The sequence below is a fragment of the Equus quagga genome, chromosome 12 (assembly GCF_021613505.1).
Source record: "Equus quagga isolate Etosha38 chromosome 12, UCLA_HA_Equagga_1.0, whole genome shotgun sequence".
Lineage (NCBI taxonomy): Eukaryota > Metazoa > Chordata > Mammalia > Perissodactyla > Equidae > Equus > Equus quagga.
In genome coordinates, this window is record NC_060278.1 from 88553157 (window position 1) to 88574793 (window position 21637).

General features: G+C 42.7%; 1 protein-coding gene across 3 annotated transcripts in view; it reads left to right on the forward strand.

Moving 5' to 3' along the window:
- The window catches only part of PHF20 (PHD finger protein 20), a 144374-nt gene that overhangs the window by 103304 nt on the left and 19433 nt on the right, over positions 1-21637 (forward strand). For all 3 annotated transcript variants that reach the window (XM_046679353.1, XM_046679354.1, XM_046679352.1), the window contains 3 exons: positions 11076-11174; positions 11694-11858; positions 13085-13263. In XM_046679353.1, coding sequence (XP_046535309.1) covers positions 11076-11174; positions 11694-11858; positions 13085-13263 — 443 coding nt within the window. The remainder of the gene's footprint in view (positions 1-11075; positions 11175-11693; positions 11859-13084; positions 13264-21637) is intronic.

Below are 21637 nucleotides of genomic sequence, written 5' to 3' on the forward strand. Positions count from 1 at the left end.
CCACCCCGCGTAGATGTAGCTATTTTTTAACAGACAATTTTATGACTTTTCAGATATTTTCTGAGCATATCCAAACGTATATATGTCTAAATAGAAAATATCTTTTACACAGTTGGTATCATATGCAACTTGCTTTTCTCGTTTAAAATATCTTGGCCCTCATCCCATGTCAGTATAGATACATGGCTTTACCTCAGTCTGACAGTTGCCTTTGTTTTATGCATACACTGTACTTTAAGCGTTCTTCCTACAAAAAATTTACATTTTATCGATTTTTTTCAGTCTTATCAAGTGCTAAAGCAAACTAAACCTCCTCCAAGATTAATTTGCCCTTTTACATAAATTCATGGGATAAATTCCTGGAGGCCAGATTTGCTTGGGCAAAGGTGATACAGATTTAAACTTCTGATGGATAATGCCAAATCACCTATCAAAAAGTGTATCCCAGTTTGTGATCTCTCACCAGTTGGTTACATGTGTCAGTTTCTTTACATTCTTGTCAATATTAGGAAATTTTAAATTATTGCCAATCTCACAGGCAAAAAATATTTTGATGATTTTAGTATTTTATTTAAAAAATTCTGGAATATTTTAAACATGCAGAAAAGTATACAGGATTATATAGTAAACGTGCATGTATCCATCCTCCACCAGACTTAACAAATGTTAACATTTTGTCATATTTTCTTCAGGTTTTTTTTTTTTTTTTTCCTGTGGAAGAGTTGCCCTGAGCTAACATCTGTTGCCAGTCTTCCTCTTTCTGCTTGAGGAAGATTGTCCCTGAGGTAACATCTGTGCCAGTCTTCCTCTTTTTTGCTTGAGGAAGATTTGCCCTGAACTAACGTCTGTGCCAGTCTTCCTCTACTTTGTATGTGGGTCACCACCACAGCATGGCTGCCGATGAGTAGGGTAGGTCCATGCCCAGGAACCAAACCCAGGCCACCAAAGCAAGCATGCCAAACTTAACCACTAGGCCACAGGGCCGGCCCCTCCTTCAGAAGTTTTTAAGGGAGACAAAACATTAGCGTGAAGTAGAAACTCCCCAAATTGACTTTCCTTTCTTTCCCCTTATACTTTCCCAAATATGTGCATATATTTTGAGAAATAATATGTAGTATTTTGAGTATTATATTGGCATGTGTAGAGTATTTTGTGTGTTTTAAAGATATGCATGAATAGTATCATCATACCTACTCTTTTGGAACTTGCTACTTTTGTTCAGCATGGTCTTCGAGCTTCATCGAGGTTGAAACCTGTAGATAGATCTCATTGACTCTTTAGCTAGTGGATAGTATTGCATTGTTTTCTCTTTGGCACTCCCACTCCCTTGCAGGTGTAAATTTTTTTTTTGGTGAGGAAGATTGTCCCTGAACTAGAATCTGTTGCCAATCTTCCTCTTTTTTGTATGTGGGACACCGCCAAAGCATGGCTTGATGAGCATTGTGTAGGTCCACACTTGGGATCCAACCCCACAAACCCTGGGCTGCCGAAGCAGAGCACACGAACCCAACCACTATGCCATCAGGCCAGCCCCTGTAAATATTTTTTTTTTTTTTTTTTTTTTTAAAGATTTTATTTTTCCTTTTTCTCCCCAAAGCCCCCCAGTACATAGTTGTATATTCTTCGTTGTGGGTCCTTCCAGTTGTGGCATGTGGGACGCTGCCTCAGCGTGGTCTGACGAGCAGTGCCATGTCCGCGCCCAGGATTCGAACCAACGAAACACTGGGCCACCTGCAGCGGAGCGCGCGAACTTAACCACTCGGCCACCGGGCCAGCCCCCCTGTAAATATTTTTTAACGATAGATACAGTCATGTACTGCATAACCATGTTTTGGTCAACAGCAGACCACATATACGATGGTGGTCCCGTAAAATTAGTATCACATAGCCTAAGTGTACAGTATGCTATACCATCTAGGTTTGTGTAAGTACACTCTGTGATGTTTGCATGATGTTGAAATCACCTAACAATACATTTCTCAGATTTGTGTTGAGTGATATGTACAGGCTTGGAGTCAGCCCACCTTAGTTTAGTTCACTCCAGCCTCCACCACTTGCTTCCTCCATGACCTTGGACAAAGAACCCTGCTGAGCTTCAATTTCCCCATCTGTGAAATAGGGATAATAGTGCTACCTACCTCAGAGCTTTGTTGCATTAGATGACTTAATGTAAACTACTTAGCACCGAGTCTGGCCTCTGGTAAACTGTTCTGTTGGTTTTTTTTGTTGAGGAAGACTGGCCGTGAGCCAAAACCTGTGCCCATCTTCCTCTGTTTATATGTGGGATGCCTGCTGCAGCATGGCTTGATAAGCAGTGTATAGGTCTGTGCCCAGGATCCAAACTGGTGAACCTTGGGCCACTGAAGCGGAACGTGCGAACTTAACTGCTATGCCACCAGGTGGGCCCCTATAATAAATTCTTAATAACTACCAGCTCTTTATTTCAGTGAAAACATTAACCCAGGCAGTCAGAGATCTGAGTTCTAAACTCAGCCGACTACTGATAAACCATAAAACCAGTAGACAAGGGGTTGCTATTTTGGTACAATTAAGAAATCTGAGTGATTGATTTTCTACTTTTAAATACCACCCCTCGGGTCTGATACCAATATACTGACCTTGGATTTTATTCTGTCTCTTAATACAGAAGGATCTGTTTCATTGGGGTTTGGAAATCTCTTGGTGAATTGGGGATTTTTGCCTGCCAGTTTTTTGATAACAAGAACTGCTGTGAGTATACTCACCAGGCTGGCAGGGGTGGGCAGCCACAAAATGCTTTAGAGGGAACAAAAACATCCTTTAAATCTCTGTTTTTTAACTCTTTACCCTCCTGCTGGTCCTTTGTAAAGCTGGTCAATATGGTGACAGAGTGTGCCACACAGGCCCCTCACCTGTGTCTGGAGTACAGCCTGGTCATTCCTGTGTCTGCTCAGGTGGAAGGCAGGTTTGTGCAGCTGGGAAGAACACACTGCTGCTCCATGTCAGGTGGACACGGACCTCACAGACGATTTCCCTGTTGTTCCACTGCTGATTGCCGGGTTGGCCAGCAGTTACCAGGCTGAAGGAAGAAACCAAACTGTGGATCTTGCTGTGTTCTAGATGTGAAATTAAAACCCTGACCAGGGGGCCAGCCTGGTGGCGCAGTGGTTAAGTTCGCACGTTCCGCTTCGGCGGCCCAGGGTTCGCCGGTTCAGATCCTGGGTGTGGACATGGCGCCACTTGGCACACCATGCTGTGGTAGGCATCCCACATATAAAGTAGAGGAAGATGGGCATGGATGTTAGCTCAGGGCTAATCTTCCTCAAAAACAAAAAAAAACAGAAAAAAACCCTGACCACTAGGCCTGCCTGTGCCACTAACCAGCAGAGGCCTCCGTTTCGTCATCTGTGAACTGGAGTCAGTAGACGTGTTCAGCCTTCATCACACCACTGGCTGTCAATGTGAGCAAACATAGCAGGTGTTCAGAAGGTTCTATAGGCCCTGGCCCTCCAGAAGGCAGCCCCTCTTCCAGCCGTCTCCCCTCACCTTTGTCCCATCAAAGCCTCTGTTCCTCAGGGTTTTACTGGGTACTTGACTAATGTGATAACTGTATTCTTTAAGATTGGAAAGTATAGAACCAGCTTGATATCTCACCTCTTCTCTCAGCATATCTGAGTTTCACCTCAGACTTCTAAGAAAGCCTTTATCTTTAAGGGTGGAATTTCAGACAGACGAGGGGAGTTCAGCTGGGGAGATGTTTCAAGGTGAGACTCTGACATCAGGCAGCCTGTGTCCTGGTTCACAAGCGGTGTGAACTTGATATTATGCTTACGGGAAAAAAAGAATATTATAGGATTTGTGCTGCTTGGGGGTTAATCAGTGTAAAAATGTATCCCCTTTATGCTGAGTGTTCTGATTGTGGCACATGGGAACTTTTGTTCTAACCAATTTCTCTGATGGAGATTCCTGGGGGTGCTGGTCAGTTAGGACCAGAAAACGCTCTGCAGAGACTTTTTTTTAAAGTCCCCTCGATTTTCCTGCCAGGTTGAGCAGGAGAAGTCCGAGAGTCCATAGACTGAATCTTAGTAGTAATCTTGCCACTGTTCACTTGTGAGCTGATTTCCTTATTTCTAGAGTGATGATGTAGAACTGGGTGTGTATGAGACAAGGACCCTTCATGTCGGGAGGAAAGCACATAACAAGATCTGGTGAAAGGGCTGAGTTCTATATTAGGAATGGAGAAAGTGCTGTGGGAACACAGGTTCAGGTTTTACCTGTGGGGTAGGGGCTAGGATGTTGAGAGGAGAAGGTGCCATTTGAGTTAGGCCCTAAAGGGTGAGGGTAGGCAGGGGTTGGACCAGAAGGCAGGGAAATAGGAAAGGCGTCCCCATGCCCGGAACAAACTCTCATGATCATCTGTCCCTAAGGTGCCCCTTCTCCCTCCAGCCTTAAGATGCTTCCTTCTCCGTCAGCAAGGCCCTCAGTCACATAAGTGAATTTGGAAGGTTGATTTGGATTTACTTTTCTAAATGAGGTTTCTTAGAATACCAGAATCCATTTAATAAATTCTCTTCCAGGGGCAAGTTCAGGCTTCCTTAGTATTTGGGTTTGTTTCTACATAGGTGAGTTTAGTCTTGAGTAGAGGTTTGGCCCAGAAAGAATATTCTAGGATCAAAGGGACCCTCACCTGTGCTTGTTACCTATTGTCACATCCATTTGGTTCATATTCTTGCTCCGGGTAAACAAACCTTGTCTTTAGGCCAAAATGACACTTGGGCACCTTTGTTGCTGTTGTACCTTTTCTTGTGGTACTAAACTGGCCTTTTCACAGAGACATGCCCCCTCTCCCCTTAAAGGGAAGTGAGCTGTCTGAGCTTAATCAGGATGTAGATTATGGTGCCTTAAGGAGAGAACCAAAGAGGCTGGCTTAAACAAGGCAGAGGTTTATTTCCCTCTTAGGTCAAACTGCAAGCTTCCCCCAGTGGCTCTGCTATCGCTCTATAAAGTTGTCCAGGGCTAGCCTCTCCTCACTATTCCACCAGCCCTGAGGTGTTACTCTCCTCTTCATGGTCCAGAATAACTCACCACTTTGCCTGTCTTTCAGCTGCTGAGTAGGGGAGGGGAGGGTATTCCTTTTTCTTTTATGGGCACAATCCAAAAGTCCCACACATCACTTCTGTTCATACCTCATAGGCCAGACATCTGTATCTGGCCATGTCTCACTCAGGGGAAGCTGGAAAATGTGCTCTTTTCTTATGGAGAAAGTGGAGAAATGGGTTTTGAAGAACACATAGTATGGGGCCTGCCCAGTGGCTTAGTGGTTGAGTTCATGTGCTCCGCTTTGGTGGCCCGGAGTTTACGGGTTTGGATTCTGTGCGTGAATCTAGCACCGCTCGTCAAGCAATGCTGTGGCGGCATCCCACATAAAATATAGGAAGATTGGCAAAGATGTTAGCTCAGCAATAATCTTCCTCAAGCAAAAAGAGGAAGATTGGCAACAGATGTTAGCTCAGGGCCCATCTTCGTGACCAAAAAACCGCCAAAAAAACAACATATAGGAAAAAGGCAGAAAAATGGGGGGCTTGAGGGGTGGGTTTGGAAGGCACTTTAGGGTCAATGTCTGGGTGGGATCCATGGTGGGGGGCTGATGGGAGATGAGGCTGGGAAGGTAGACATGGTGAAATGATGGTGTTAGGCTGGGAACACTACTTCCTCTGGTAGGCAGTGAGAATCCCTCTAAGAGCATACCCGCTTCTGCTCTGTCCTTGAGCTGCCGTCCACTTGTGCGGGTTAGAACACACTCAGGTCACTGCTTGTCCCAGCCATGTGGCCGTGCTCTGTGGTGTACAAGCAGTTCTACCCTAGGGGAGGGGGATATTCTTCCCTCTTCTCTCCTGAAACCAGCAGTCTAATCATAGTTGTCCTTCTGCTCTCATAACTCGGCGATGATCTGAGAGAGAAACAGGGAGCATGCTGTACGGAGGGAGCAAGGAGGGTTCTGGCGTTTCTCCTGATGGGTACCTGCAGCCTGAGGAGAGGACACGTGGCCACATTGGGAAAGCCTTGCCCTCCTCAGGCGACAAGCTGCTCTCTGCTCCAGAGCCCTGGTGGGAAGTCACTCTTTGTCCAGCCATGTTTGGGCATTTGGGAAGAAGCTCTGCAGCCAGGTACACGTTCTGTGGGTCATGGAATAATTGATCAGGCTGTTCGAAGAGAGAGATGACAGCAGACCAGGACTACTTTCCAGAGAGTATTGCAAGCAAGATAATAACAGCTAACATTTGAGTACTCACCATGTGCTGCACCATTCCAAGTTCCGTACTTGTGTTGTGTTGTTTAATCCTCAAAACAGACGCTATGAAATTTAAAACTATGGACCAAGAGCAGTTTAGTGGATACCAGGGGAAAGGTGGGGTGGGGGGTGGTGGGCACAAAGGGTGAAGTGGTGCACCTACAACATGACTGACAAACATTAATGTACAATTGAAATTTCACAAGATTGTAACCTATCAATAACTCAATAAAAAAAAAAAGAAAAAGAAAATGAGTCAAGAAAAAAAAAAAAACAGACCCTATGAGGCAGGTACTGTTGTGCCCACTTTATAAATTAGAAACCGAGGTGCAGATGCGATGCAGTAACTTGAACCATTAGTTACACATCTAGCAGGTGCTGGAGTCACGATTTGAATCTAGTTGCAGAACCCATACTCTCACCTCTAGGCTTGGCTGTCTTTTAGGATTCTGAGAAGGAAGCCCTGCCCCTGGGCCCTGCAGTGGGGGGAATAGGAGTGCCTCCCTGCAGGAAACTTCCTGTGCTTGTGGGTAGTCTGACTGAGCTCTGCCTGTTGTCATCTTGTCTGCCTCTGTTCCTCAGGGACTCACCTAGGTTAGCCCAGGCCCTGCTGGGCAATTCTCCCTGTGAGTCTGCCACCTGAGGGCACATATTGACTTCACAACCTTTAGCCAGAAGCTAGGGTGAGCCTCTGAGGGCTGTCTCTCTTCCCTCTGTGTTCAGAGAACACAGGCTTCTATAGAACAATTTCCTAAGACATCGCTTCTTTTTATCCTCATTGTCTACTCCTCTAATTGAAGCCTCAGGATAGGACTCTTTAAAGCTTAATGTGACCATATTTCTGACCAGCTGCAACACTTAGGATGCTTTTATTTACAAGTAACAGGAAACCCAATTCAAATTGACTCCACATAAAAGGGATGTGTTGGCTCACGTAATGGGGAAATCCAGGGGAGGTACTGCTCCAGGACTGTTGGTTGAGGACCTAGTGTCCTGCCATCTCACTTCTCAGTGCTCTTTTCAGGTTGGATATCCTGGTGGTCACAAGGTTGTAGCCAGTGTCATTTAAGGCTCTGCTCCTAAGTCACTCATAGTAAAGGCCAGCTTCCTTACAAGGCCCTGCGTGGTCTGCTTTTAGCCCACATCATCTTGTCTCCCTCAACCTTATTCTAATTTCAATTTCAGTGGAGGCATACAGGCCTCCTTGCTATTTATTGACTTCAAATTCCACTTGTTCATTGGTAATATATAGGAAAGCAACGGACTTTTTTATATTAACTTTGTATCTTACAACCTTGATATAATCATTTAGTTCCAGTTTTTGTTTTTTTGTCAGTTCTTTGGGATTTTCTACATAAACAATCATGTCTTTGCAAACAAAGACAGTTTTATTTCTTCCTTTCCAATCTGTATTTTATTTCCTTTTTTTTGTCTTATTGTACTAGCTAGGATATCTAGTACAATGTTGAATAGGAGTATTGAGAGGGAACATCCTTGTTCCTGATCTTAAGGAGAAAGCATCCAATTCTCACCATTAAGTATGAAGTTAGTTGTAGGGTTTTCGTAGATGTCCTATATCAAGTTGAGGAAGTTCCCCTCTATTCCTAGTTTTCTGAGAGTTTTTATCATGAATGAGTGTTGGATTTTGTCAAATGCTTTTTCTGCTTTAGTTGATAGATGATTTTTCTTCTTTAGCCTGTTCATATGGTAGATTACATTAATTGATTTTTTTTTAAATGTTGAACCAGCCTTGTATACCTGGAATAAATCCCACTTGGTCATGGTATAATAATTCTTTTTATGTGTTGTTGGATTCAGTCTGCTAATATTTTTGCGTTTGTGTTCATGAGAGAGATTAGTCTGTAATTTTCCTTTCTTGTAATGTCTTCGTCTGATTTTGGTGTTAGGATAATGCTGGTCTTGTGGGATGGGTTAGGAAGTGTTCCCTGTGCCTGTTTCCGGACCACTGACGGCCTGCTCTTTGAGTCTTTGCACTTGCTGTCCCCTTGCCTGGAACACTCTTCCAGATCTCTGCATGTTTCATGCTCTCACTCCTTTCAGGTCTTTGCTCAAATGTCCTTTTCTCAGTGAGCCATTCTCTGACCACAGACTATTAAAATTGCAAGTGTCCCCTTCCCTCATTCTTACTGTCCCCCTTCCCTGCTTTATTTTTTCCATAGCACTAATCACCTCCTAAAATAGTATATAACTTACTTGTTTTCTGCCCTACCCAGTAGAATGTTGCTCTGTGAGGGTGGGGGTTTTTATCTTTTTTTGTTTGTTGTCATATCCATTCTCCCTAGAATGGTGCCTGGAACATAGTAGACGCTCAAATATTTGTTGATAAATGAATTTAAACCATGACTAATAATATGTTTGTAGCCGAGAGAATGTGCAGAAATGAGTTGTTCTATTTTTATATCTGAGGAAGGCTCTGTTCCCAGGATCAGAGGACAGTAAATATTGATAGCTTTTATGAAATTCAGGAAGCATTTGGCCGTATTTTGCTAATCAACTGTATGACCTTGGCTAAGTCAACTCATTTCTTTGGGCCTTGGTTTCTTAATCTTAAAATGAGTATTTTTGTAAGTTTGCCAAGGTCTTTTCTAGAGTTCTTGTTCATTGAACTTTGTTTCCCAGTGCAGAGTGTTTTTAACAGGAAGGGAGCTTAGGGACCCTGAAGTCTTATGTTCGTTAGCCAGTAGATTAACTTTCGCCTGTAAAGAGCCCATGCTTGCCAGCCGATAGGTGCAGCCCACTGTCCTCTCTGACTGTATCCACTCTGATGCTCATTCGCGAGAGGGGCCTTGGTGGCAGTTCTGACATGGTGCTGGAGAGCCAGCTGAACCTACTTTTAAATATCCGTGATATCAGGCAGGTGCTTTTACCTCCCTAAGCTTCAATTTCCCCATCTGTAAAATGGGAATGATACACAGAGGTTGTTGTTAGGATTAAATGAGATGTTGTGGTTTCCTTGCACAGAAGTACTTAAAGTCAATTGACTCTGATTGCTTACCCTACCCCACACCTGCTCTGTGATGCATCTTGATTCCACATCAGAATCACTTGGAGAGTGTTTTTAAAAATCCTGATGCCCTCAGAAACAGTATACTAAGTGAAAGAAGCCAGACACAAAAGGTCACATATTATATGATTGCATGTATATGAAATGTCCATAGTAGATAAATCCATAGAGACAGATGCAGATTAGTGGTTGCCAGGCGTTGAGGGGCAGGGACCAGGGACTGGGGAGAAACTGCTCACTGGTAAGGGGTTTCACTTCGGAGTGATGGGAGTGTTTTGGAACGAGGTAGAGCTAATTGTAGAACATTGTGAATGTACTACATGCCACTGGATTGTTCTTTTTTTGCAGCTTTATTGAAGATTAGTTGTACAACGAACTGCACATATTTAAATTGTATAATTTGATGAGATGTGACATATGTATATACCCAGGTATTACTGCAATCAAGATAGTAAACATATCCATTACCTCCCAGACTTTCCTCATGCCTCTTTTTAATTCTTCCTTCCTACCCTTCCCCTCCCTTTCATCCCCAGGCAACCACTATTCTCCTTTCTGTTACTATAGATTAGTTTTCATTTTCTAGAATTTTATATAAATGGAATTGTGCTGTATGTATGAGTTTTTATTTAGCTCCTTTAGGCATACTTACTTTGAGATTCACTTATGTTGCTGCATATATTAACAATGCATACTTTTATTGCTGAAAAATATTCCATTGTATGGATACACCACAAATTATCCATTCACCTGTTGAAGGACATTTGGGCAGTTTTCAGTTTGGGCAGTCACAACAAAAGCTGCTATGGGCAGTCATGTACAAGTCTCTGTGGACATATGTTATCTTTGAGTAAATATCCAGGAGTGGAATGGCTAGGTCATAGGATAAATGTATGCTTAAGCACTTCTTAACATCTAAAAAGACATGATCAGTTATTTGAAGTGCTACAGATATATTTGATAAGATAGAAGAAACAACTGGATTTTTGCAACTGTGAGGCTATAGTTAAGTTTGAAAACTGATCTCAAAAAAGTGGTAGGTGGGAAGTTTTTTAGAATGGAATTGGGAAAATCTGTGAAGTGAGAATTTTGGATGGTGAGTATTGCTAACAAGGAGTTTTGCTGTGAGGAGTAGCAGATAAAGTTGTGGTATTTGGAAAGTGTGAATTGCTCATTTTCAAATGGCTAATTTTATATTTTGTGAATTGTACCTCAATTACACAGAAAAGGAGAATCAAACCATATCCTGTCACCCAGGTCACACCTCAAGCCAATTAAATCAGAATCTCTGTGAGTGGGACCTGGGCATTCACTTTTTAAAAATCTCCCTTGATGATTGCAATATGTAGCCAGCATTGAGGAACAGTGATCTAAAGAGCGTTGGCAAACTTTTTCTGTGAAGGGCCACACAATAAATACTTTCAGCTTTAAGTGCCATAAGGTTGTGTCTTCCCTGTTCAACTCTACCTTTGAAACGTGAAGGCTGCCATAGTCAACATGTAATGAATGAGGATGTTGTGTTTCAGTAAAACTTATTTACTACAACAGGCAGTGGGCCAGAGTTTGCCTACCCCTGGTTAAAAGGCTTAGTGATGGAGGAAAGGTTCCAGACCTCTAAGGGGCATGGAAATTGACCTCCCGGGCAGAATCAGACCTGAAACTCTGTTCTATTACCCATTTTAGTTCTCGTTGGACATGCTTAATCACTTACTAATAAATATCTCAGTGTTGAACACAAAACGTTAGAATGCCAATACTTAAACTTATATTTAATTCTAGCTTCAAAAGACAAGGAAAAGAATAAAGAGAAGAAATTCAAAGAGTTTGTGAGAGTGAAGCCAAAGAAGAAAAAGAAAAAGAAAAGGAAAACCAAACTTGGTAATTTTTCCCTGGAGTTGTTACACTTGGGTTTCCTTACCATGGGTGGGGAGGGGTTGGTTTCTCCCTGGTCCTGGCCTCTGAGCCTGGAAGGGCCAGCAGGCCTTTACTGGTGCTTGAGGGCTCAGCCTAGTATGGGCTCTGGCAGGGGAGGAGCCCACTCAGCCAGGTGTTTCCAGGCCCGGCTGGCATTTATAAAACCTCCCTCTCTTGATGCACTGGCCACTGTGTCCTGTTACAGGGCAGAGTGCATGAAAGTATCATAATAGGCGAGGATATGCAGATAAACGCCTGTATTTGTTTGCACACATGACTCTTAAACACACATCTCTGAACCCTTTCAAGAAAGGATTCACTTCTTGAAAAGTGTGTGTCTAGCCCCCACAAAAATTTTTAGTTGAATTGCTCCCAAGCCTTTGAGCTGTTTGAACAGCACAGCTGTTGGTTGGATGGGATTGCTTATGGAATGCTCTCATGGTGTCTGGGGTTGCTAATTCCTTCCTGATCCTGTTCTTCCAGAATGCCCCTGCAGTGAGGAGATCAGTGACACCTCCCAGGAACCTTCCCCACCCAAGGCATTTGTTGTCACCAGGTGTGGGTCCTCACACAAGCCTGGGGTCCATATGAGCCCACAGCTCCATGGCTCAGAATCTGGAAACCACAAAGGGAAAGTGAAAGTATCCGGTAAGGTGGCTCTCTGCTGACTTGATCATTTGTACAGCACTACAGTCTGAGAAGGCTGAATCTATGTTGATATTCTAATCTGCTCCCCAGGCCCTCTGCAAGTATAATCTCTTATATTTTAAAAATAAGAAGTATATCAGGCCGGCGCAGCGGTTAAGTGCGCATGTTCTGCTTCTTGGTGGCCTGGGGTTCACTGGTTCGGATCCCGGGTGTGGACGTGGCACTGCTTGGCATGCCATGCTGTCATAGGCGTCCCACATATAAAGTAGAGCAAGATGGGCACGGATGTTAGCTCAGGGCCAGGCTTCCTCAGCAAAAAAGAGGAGGACTGGCAGTAGTTAGCTCAGGGCTAATCTTCCTCAAAAAAAAAAAAAAGAAAAAGTATATCGAATAAAACAAAAGCCATTTCCTACGCCTTCCCTGAACTTCCTTTCTCTGCAACTTTGATCTTAGTTGAATGTCTCTAAGGTACCTCCGCGCCAGTGTGTCTATGATCAGATCCATTATCCTCCATCCCCTTATACACCTGCCCTTCCCATTCATTCCTTGTTGATGGCCTCTGCATTTAACCTGGTTGCTCAGGGAGAATCTGAATCAATCTTGAAGCTTCCCCCTTTCCAGCAACTTATAGGGTGATTGTGAGTTTAAAAGGAGTTAATGAGTATATGGAAAGTACTGTATCAGTGTCTTGTACAGAATAAGTGATCAGTAAAGCTTAGCTGCAATTATAACTAATCAGGCACCAAGACCTAGTGATTCTAGTTCTGATTTATTCCTAGCATTTGCCCCTTCCTCATTCCCCACTGTCTACAAAATTTTAAAGGTGGCTGTGGATACAGACTTGACTGAAAGCCAGGTCCTGGCTGCATGGGATAAGATTGAGGAACACGTTTGAGTCATTAGGGATGATGGTCTGTATGGTTCATGGGGAATTAATTGTAGCTCTTCTGCCAGTGTCAGTCCTCTGTGACCTTGAGCAGCCACTTACCTTAGGCTTCACTCTCAGTAAAATGAGGAAATGCAGTTCAGTTCACCGCCAGGCAGCATACATCATTTGGGCTGTTACTAGATGGCAGGCCCTAGAAAACTGGAGTTCCCCTTTCCCAGCTCTGTGAAAGTTCATAGAGTGGGTCTGTAAGGTCATTTCCACTCCTGACAGTCTAGGGTTTTAAAAATTTTATAGCTATCATTTAAAATAGTGACTATTGTTTTCCCTTTCCTCTCAGAGGAGGATAATCTGAGTGAGTCCTCTTCTGAGAGCTTTCTTTGGAGCGATGAAGAGTATGGCCAAGATGTCGACGTGACCACCAACCCAGACGAGGAAGTCGATGGGGATGACCGCTACGATTTTGAAGTGGTCCGCTGCATCTGTGAGGTCCAGGAGGAAAATGACTTCATGATTCAGGTAGGTAGAGCTGCCAGGAGACAGGTCTAGAGAAACACAAACTGGTCCTTGGAGGGGATTTTGAGAGATAGCAGTTTGAGGCCAGTAAAAATAAGGAGTCCTGTCAGAAGTCCCAGATAGGCGGTATTATCAGCAGCAGATTGAGCTTGGCTTTTTGGTTCAGCTCTGAATCTCAGGCTGGTGTAAATAGCCTATTAACAGAATAAGAGAGGACTTGAAGGATCATTGAGTCTAAACCTCTCATGCTCTGCTTGGGGCAGCTGGGACCCACAAATGGGAAGCGCCTTGCCTGTGGTCACACAGTGAGGAGTTGAACAGCAGGGACCCAAATCTCTGGATGGCAGTTTAACATCATGTGGACCCATACCTTCTCTTCGAGGTAAATTTTCTTTATGGCCCAAAGAAATGGAGGCCAGTTTTATAACTTGTGTTTCTTGTTCTTCATTTTCTGACATTTGTATCTGTCATCTCCATCTCTGGGATATGCCTGTGGGTTGGGTCTCCCTACTTGCTTGGGGAGACCATCACTGGCCAGCGCCTGCTTGCCTCTGGCCCTTCTCTTACTCTTAATCACAGTTCTGGTGGAGGTAGTTGCTGTCTGGCTGACTCCAGAGGTTGTCATAAATACCCTTCATGTCTGGGCTGGCCAGGGAACATGAGTTTTGTAAGTCATGCTTATATTGGTTAGGGTTCTTTTGGCGGTAAATTATAATACTGTTAGGAAAACAGAACGAGTCCTGGAATCTAGGGGCAGAGATGCAGCCAGTCTCTGGAGCCCAGAATTCCATCTTGAGGGGCTTGGTCTACCCCTTTTCCTGCTTTTCCCCGGAGTCCACTTGGTTCTTTTTCTTTGTGCTACAGGCTTGTTTTTATGTTTTTGTATTTAAGAGACTAGCTAGGCTGATGTTAGAATTTCAGTCCCAATTCTAAATTCCTGGAGAAGGAATTGCAGTCTGGTTTAGATCAGATACTAGCCTTTGGAAAGTCACTTGAGGTCAGGGGGCAACGAGGTTCATCATGGTCAAATGTCCGCCCTTGGTCTAGTCATCTGGTCTGGTGGTGGTGGAGGTTGGGAGGTGTGGACAAGGTCACATTGTACAAAAAGGTTGCCTGGGACCTCCCTCTGTTATGATATGGATGGGGTGGGAGTAGGGGTTGTTTCAGAAAAGCGGGTGGCTGTCGACCACCTGGTACTAATCCACATAGTCTGTTGAGCTTATGGGAAAAAGGCCTAGCCTCTTGGCCTGCTGTCTGTGTTAAAATTTTATTTGTTTGTCTTTATAGTGCTACAGGTCAGTGTGGCATTGATTTTTTTGAAATTCACTTTTGGATCTTGACTTAATATACGGTTGGCTTTATGCCTCTTCTTTGAATTTGTCTTCTTTGTACTCAATAATCTCTCTATTCCTTTGATTTCTGGAAACATTGAGGCTTTGCCATAGTTTAAACTTTCAGAAGGACCAGAAAATGAGTAGGCCCACTTGCTTTTGTTTTTTATTTCCCAGTGCTTTTTTTTGAAAAAAACACTTTGAAGTAATTATGGGTTCACAGGAGGTTGCAAAGAAATGTACAGGGAAGTCCCATGAACCCCTCCCTCAGACCCGGTTCCGATGTCAACTGCCCACACAACCACAACACAACATCAAAACCAAGAAATTGACATTGGCACAATCCATAGAGCTTAGTTAGATTTCCCCAGTTATGCATGTGTTCATCTGTGTGTGCATGTAGCTCCATGTAGTTTTGTCACAAGTATAGCCTTATGTAATCACCACCACAATCCATTATTCAAGTGTAGTGTCATCACCAGACTCTAATCATCTTACTCCCTTTATACCACACCTATCTTTTCCTCCCCATCCCTGAACCCTGGAAACCACTAATGTGTTTTCCATCTCTATAATTATGTGCTTTTAGGATTGTTGGCTAATGGAATCATGTGGTATGTATCTTTTTGAGAGTGGCTTTTTTTACTCAGTATAATTTCCTTGAGATTCATCCAAGTTGTTCTGTGTTTCGATAGTTCATTCCTTCTTGTTGTTGATGGTACCACAGTAGTGCCCTTTTTATTAATAATCGCAACTGTGTACAGTGGAGTAGTGATTTAAAGTTTCTGGAGTGTTTTCATAAATACCATTTCACCTCCAAGAAGGCTGTCTCCAGTCATTTATTTCTCCCATTTTATAGTTGGGAAAACACAATTACAGAGCCATTAGTGATTTACTTATGGTTGCAGAACTATTAAATAAGTTATCAAGTTATGATCTGAACCCAGAACTCCCAGTCAAGTGCCCTTTCCCTGTACTGCCTTCACTCTGGGATTCGCGTTTACAACTGAGAAGTGAAACCAGAAAATTGGTTTTTGAAACATAATGGCATTATCTAGGCTGGCTGCCCCGCCCATGCCCCGCCTCCCCCCTTTACCAGTATGTGCGTGTACGCACGCATGTATACACACACCTTAGGTTTAGGGAGTTTTTTCTTTTTGAGTAGCCTTCATGGTAACCTCCGGAAATTCAAGGTACTTGAATAGTCTCAAGTAGTACCTGATATTTATGACCTTTAGTTTTCTTAGGTCAGTGGTTTTCAAACTTTTTCAGCAAACTTTTTCAGAACCCCTTTTCATATTGGACTCTTTCACAGAACCCCAAAATGTATAACAGGTAAAAGCAGTAATTTTGGAAGTTCAAAATGGATAATCTTCACCTTTAAGTTCAGAAATGTGCATGTTTGCCCATTCCCATGAAGTCTGATGTGCAGTCAGGGTTGTGAGTGACAGTTACCAACTTGGAGCACTTCAGTGGCTCGGTTGCTTTTCTTTTTGTGAGACAAGCCTAATGCGTGTGGCCATTGGAGGGGTGTCTTTTTCTAAGTAGACTGCTGCTAGTCACTTTGATTAATCAGAGATGGGAAGAAAAGCTGTGTTTCAAGGACAACAGTATGCTGAGCTAGCCTAGCAGTGCAGAATTATGTGTAGTCGTGAGCTCTATTGTCTTAATGTTAAGTTTGGAACATGTTTGAATGTGCATTTTTTGTTTCGTTTGATTTTTTAAAATAGTCCCATTTAAAAAAAGACAACCATCGGGGGCTGGCCCCGTGGCCGAGTGGTTAAGTTCGCACGCTCCGCTGCAGGCAGCCCAGTGTTTCGTTGGTTCGGGTCCTGGGGGTGGACATGGCACTGCTCATCAAACCACGCTGAGGCAGCGTCCTTCATGCCACAACTAGAGGGACCCACAGCTAGGAATATACAACTATGTACCGGGGGGCTTTGGGGAGAAAAAGGAAAAAATAAAATCTTTAAAAAAAAGACACCCATCTGTAGAACCTCTGAAGCTCTATGGAATACAATTCGAAAACTGTTGTATAACATGAAAACTATTATTTTTCAATAGAATTTTTTCTTAAGTTTGGCTTTTAAAAGGATGTAGAAGATCGTCAGGTTTTATCCTGTCTTTCTGGGCATGTGCTGAGTTCTGGGCCTTGGAAGCCTGATGTGGTCCTCACTTTCTCATAGTAATCCTCAGCGGGTGAGTAATGAAGGCCTCTCTTGGCAAGCCTGTTCTGGCTAATCTGTGTACAAGACCTGGTTCTGATCTACCTTAGTACTCATGGGGTGTTTCGGGGGTAGAGCTTGAGGTGCCGTTATGAAGAAACTAAGCTTAGAGCTACTGGGGGGCCATACCAGCTGTCACATGGCAGAGTCGGGAACCAACTTCCATCTCCTGCTTCCCAGGCTCCACTTGGCCTTCCCCCCAGCTCAGCTCAGCTCAACTTGTGGCTTTCTGTCTGGCATTGTGGGGATGTGAGCTCACTTCAGAACAGCTTGGGTTTTGTTGTAGAAACTTTGCTCTGCTTTTCACTTGAGATAAAAGTGTCCAGCTGGCTTTGAGTTATATAGGGACAGTTTCTGACTTTCCCTGTCATGAGCAATGCACCTTTTCCACCTAATAACATAGCAGAACTGGAAGGACTTACAACTAGAATATACAACTATGTACTGGGGCTTTGGGGAGAAAAAAAACGGCAGAGGAAGATTGGCAACAAATGTTAGCTCAGGGGGAATCTTTCCCAGAAAAAAAAAGAAATGCAGGGGGCGTGGGCGCTTAGAAAAAAAGAACATTAGGAAACCCATTTGATATTTAAATTATTTTAATTGCTCTAGGGCAGATTTGGGCAAACTTTTTCTTTAAGGACCAGAAAATAAATATTTTAGGCTTTGAGGATGATATGGTCTCTGTTGCAACTACCTAATTCTGCCCCAAGCAGCCGTAGGCAACTTGTAAAATGAATGAGCATGGCTGTGTTCATATAATACTTTATTTACAAAACAGGACCTGAGGTGGATTTGGCCCATGGGCTGTAGTTTGCTGTCCTTGCCCCAGAGCAACAAATGTATATTAGGTACCAAATCCAATGAAAACTTTGTAGCAGGGTTTCTTTTTCTCCCTAAAGCTCCAGTTGTATCCTAGTTGTAAGTCCTTCTAGTTCTGTGTGGGATGCTGCCCCAGCATGGCTTGAGGAACGGTCTGTAGGTCCACGCCCAGGATCTGAACCTGCGAACACCAGGCCGCTGAAGTAGAGCGCGGTATCTTAACCACTTGGCCATGGGGCCAGCCCCCTGTATAACAGTTTTAACAAAAAGCCCATTTTAAAAGTTTTGTTTTAAAATTTAAATTGTTTATTTGCTGTTGGGTAATGCATTCACATAGTTCAGAGTCCAAACGATTCATAAGTATACAGAGAAAAATCTTATCTCCCCCTCAATCCCTCAGTTACCCTTCCCTGGAGGCAACCCTTACCAGCTTCTTGTGTATCATGCCAGAAACATTCTGTGGCTAAACAAGCAATTACAAATATATTCTTCCTATTCTTTTTTGTGTTTGTGTGAGGAAGATTGGCCCTGAGCTGTCTGTTGCCAAGCCTCCTCTTTTTGCTTGAGGAAGATTGTTGCTAACATCTATCCAATCTTCCTCTATTTTATGTGGGACGCCACCACAGCGTGGGTTGATGAATGGTGCTAGGTCTGCACCCAGGATCTGAACCTGTGAACCCCGGGCCGCCAAAGCAGAGTGCACGAACTCAACCACTGTGCCTCTGGGCTGGCCTCTCCCTATTCTCCCCCACTCCTTTTTTTTGTGGAAGGATACACATAACTAAAAATTTACCATATTTAAGTGTACGTGGCATTAAGCGAGTTGGCATTGAGTACATTCACACTGCTGTGCAACCATCTTTTTTCTTAACACAATGTTATCATTTTATATGTGGTATTTTCAATATCTTTTTTTTATTTAACAGCATATATGTTGAAGACCATCTATTTTCAAACATAAAAAAGCTTCCTCATTCCTTTTTATGGCAGCATACTGGATGGATCATCATTTGTTTAACCCTGTTGATGGACATTGTTTCTAATCTTAACAGTGATTTAATGAATACTTTTGTGTAACTATACCTGTGGGACCAAATTTTAGAAGTGGAATTCCTAGGTCAGAGAGTATGTGCATTTATAATTTTGACAAATACCACTATTTGTCAGAGCAGTATTTTATAAACCCTCCCTGGAGGCTGTACCAAAGGTCAGTCCCATCAGCACTCTTGACAGGGACTATCAAACTTCTTCATCTTTGCTCTTCAGATAAATGAGAAAATAGTCTATTGCTATAGCCATTTTGTAATTTATTTTTTAATAAACTTCTTTAAAACTTTATAATTGTAGTATTTGGAAAATGCAGAAAATCACAAAGAGGAAAACAAGAATTACCCAGAGTATTTTTACCCAGGGATAACCACTGTTAATATTTTGGAATACATATATACAAATGCATATATAAATGAAAATCATGCTCTATAAAGAGTTTTTCATGAAATTAACACTTGTACGATGAAAGTAGTAAATGTTTATTATAAAAGCTTTAGGCAATATGTAAGGGTGTAAAGAATTAATTGATACTTACATGTAATCCCAAAACCTGGAAATACTAATGTGTACGCATATTATCAGTCTGGTTTTATTTCACATTAATTTATATCAATTCAAGTTACTTTACATTAATGTATTCTTTTAATGGTTGATTTGAACATCTTTTTTCTTTTTTTCTGAGGAGGAGGATTCTCCCTGAGCTAACATCTGTTGCCAATCTTCCTCTTTTAGCTTGAGGAAGATTTGCCCTGAGCTAACATCTGTGCCATCTTCCTCTATTTTGTATGTGGGTTGCTGCCACAGCTTGTCCACCAACAAGTGGTGTAGGTCTGTGCCTGGGACCTGAACCCACACCAGCCCCTCAACACCTTTCTTTCTTTCTTTCTTTTTCTTTTTTGTTTTTGGTGAGGAAGATTCACCCTGAGCTAACATCCATTGCCAATCTTCCTCTTTTTTTTTTGCTTGAGGAAGATTAGCCCTGAGCTAACATCTATGCCAGTCTTTCTCTATTTTGTATGTGCGATGCTTCCATAGCATGGCTGACGAGTTGAGTAGGTCTGCACCCAGGATCCTAATCTGCAAACCTGCGCTGCTGAAGTGGAGTGCACAGAACTTTAACCACCTGACCACAGGGCTGCACCGCCTGCCCTCCCCCCCACAACATCTTTTTATTTAAGAATTTTGGGGCCAGCCCCATGGCGTAGTGGTTGGGTCCTGTACATTCTTCTTCAGCAGCTCGGGTTTGCAGTTTTGGATCCCAGGCATGGCCCTGCACCACTCATCAGCCATGCTGTGGTGGTGACCCACCTGTAAAGTAGAGGAGGATTGGCACAAATCTTAGCTCAAGGCTAATCTTCCTCAAGCAAAAAAGAAAAAAAAAAAAAGAATTAGTTTTTTTCCTTTTCCTTTGACCTGTCTGTTCATGACCTTTATCTGTATTTCTTTTGGATGGTTGGTCGTTTTCCTACTCATTTATGTAGGCTGTCATGGAGGAGGAGGTTCCCCTCTTCTACTACTCTTCTTTTTTTTCCCTCCCCGAAGCCCAGTACATAGTTGTATATGCTAGTTGTAGGTCCTTCTAGTTCTTCTATGTGGGATGCTGCCACAGCATGGCTTGATGAGCAGTGTGCAGGTCTACGCCCAAGATCCAAACTAGTAAACCCTGGGCTGCTGAAGCGGAGTGTGTGAACTTAACCACTACACCACTGGGCTGGCCCCTACCCTTCTTGTATGCTTATGGCTGGACTAATAATAAAAATGACACAAGCCCAGATTAACAGGAGGAAAACCCAGTTTAATATGTATGTATTAGAGATCATAGAAAATGATGCTTGGAGAATGATCAGAGTAGGCAATATATGTATATTTTACACAAAGAAACAATAAATTTGTGAGGAATGACAGGACAAAGACACTTAGGTTTGAGGTACGTAATTAGTGAGGAATTTAAGCAGAGTTTAGGCTTGAGGTAGTAAATTAGCAAGGTTTGTTTCTGCAGGCTTCTCAGCCCTGAATTCCCAGCTCTGGTGATAAGGATGCAGGTGATAAGGGAGAGCGCCTCTCACTGGGCAGATGGATTTCTTGCCTTCAAGGGGAACAGAGAAGAGGGTCAAAAATGCCTTTTGTGTTTTTGCTTCGACTGCTTTTCAAGTAATTTTAATTCAAAATAATCAATATTCCATTGTGGATATTTTGAGGTGGCCTGCTCTGGGCCCCAACAAGGCTTTTTGTGGATACCTTTTTGTTATCAGCTGTGAGAACAGTTACATATGTTTATACCCACTTTGTCATCTGTCTTTTGACTTGTCTTACAGATTTGTTTTTATGAGGTCAAGTGTATCAAACTTTTCTGTAATTGCTTCTGAGATTTGAATAACACCTGTTTCCTCATTGGAATTTGATAAAAGTTTATAAAAGAATTTTCTCATGGTTTCTTCTGGTACTTTTGAGGTTCCATTTATTTTTTAAAAACCTTATAAATATTTGATCCACCTGGAATTTAACCTGCTATAAGGTGAGGGCTGTGGCTACCCAGTTGTCCCAACACTGTGCCCCATCTATTGAAATGCCACCTTATTTACTCTATTTCTGTATGTATTTGGATCTCTTTCTGGATTCTTTTTCCATTGATCCATCTGTCTAAATATTGGCTTGTACAGTTCTATTTTAATTATTGTACCTTTAAAATATTTTAAAAATATCTCATAGGGGTAGTACCCCCTTTTGTTCCTTTTTACAAATTTCTTGGATATTAATTTTAGAAGCAGCTTCTATCTAGTTCCAAAGCTATCTGTTTATTATTTTATTGGCACTACATTATTTTTATAAGTTAACCCAAGGAGAAATGACATCCTTATGAGAGTGACTCTTGCTATCCAGGAATAAGGTGCACCTTACCATTGACTGAAGTCTTTGTACCCTTCAAATAGTGTTGTAAAATTTTCTTCATGG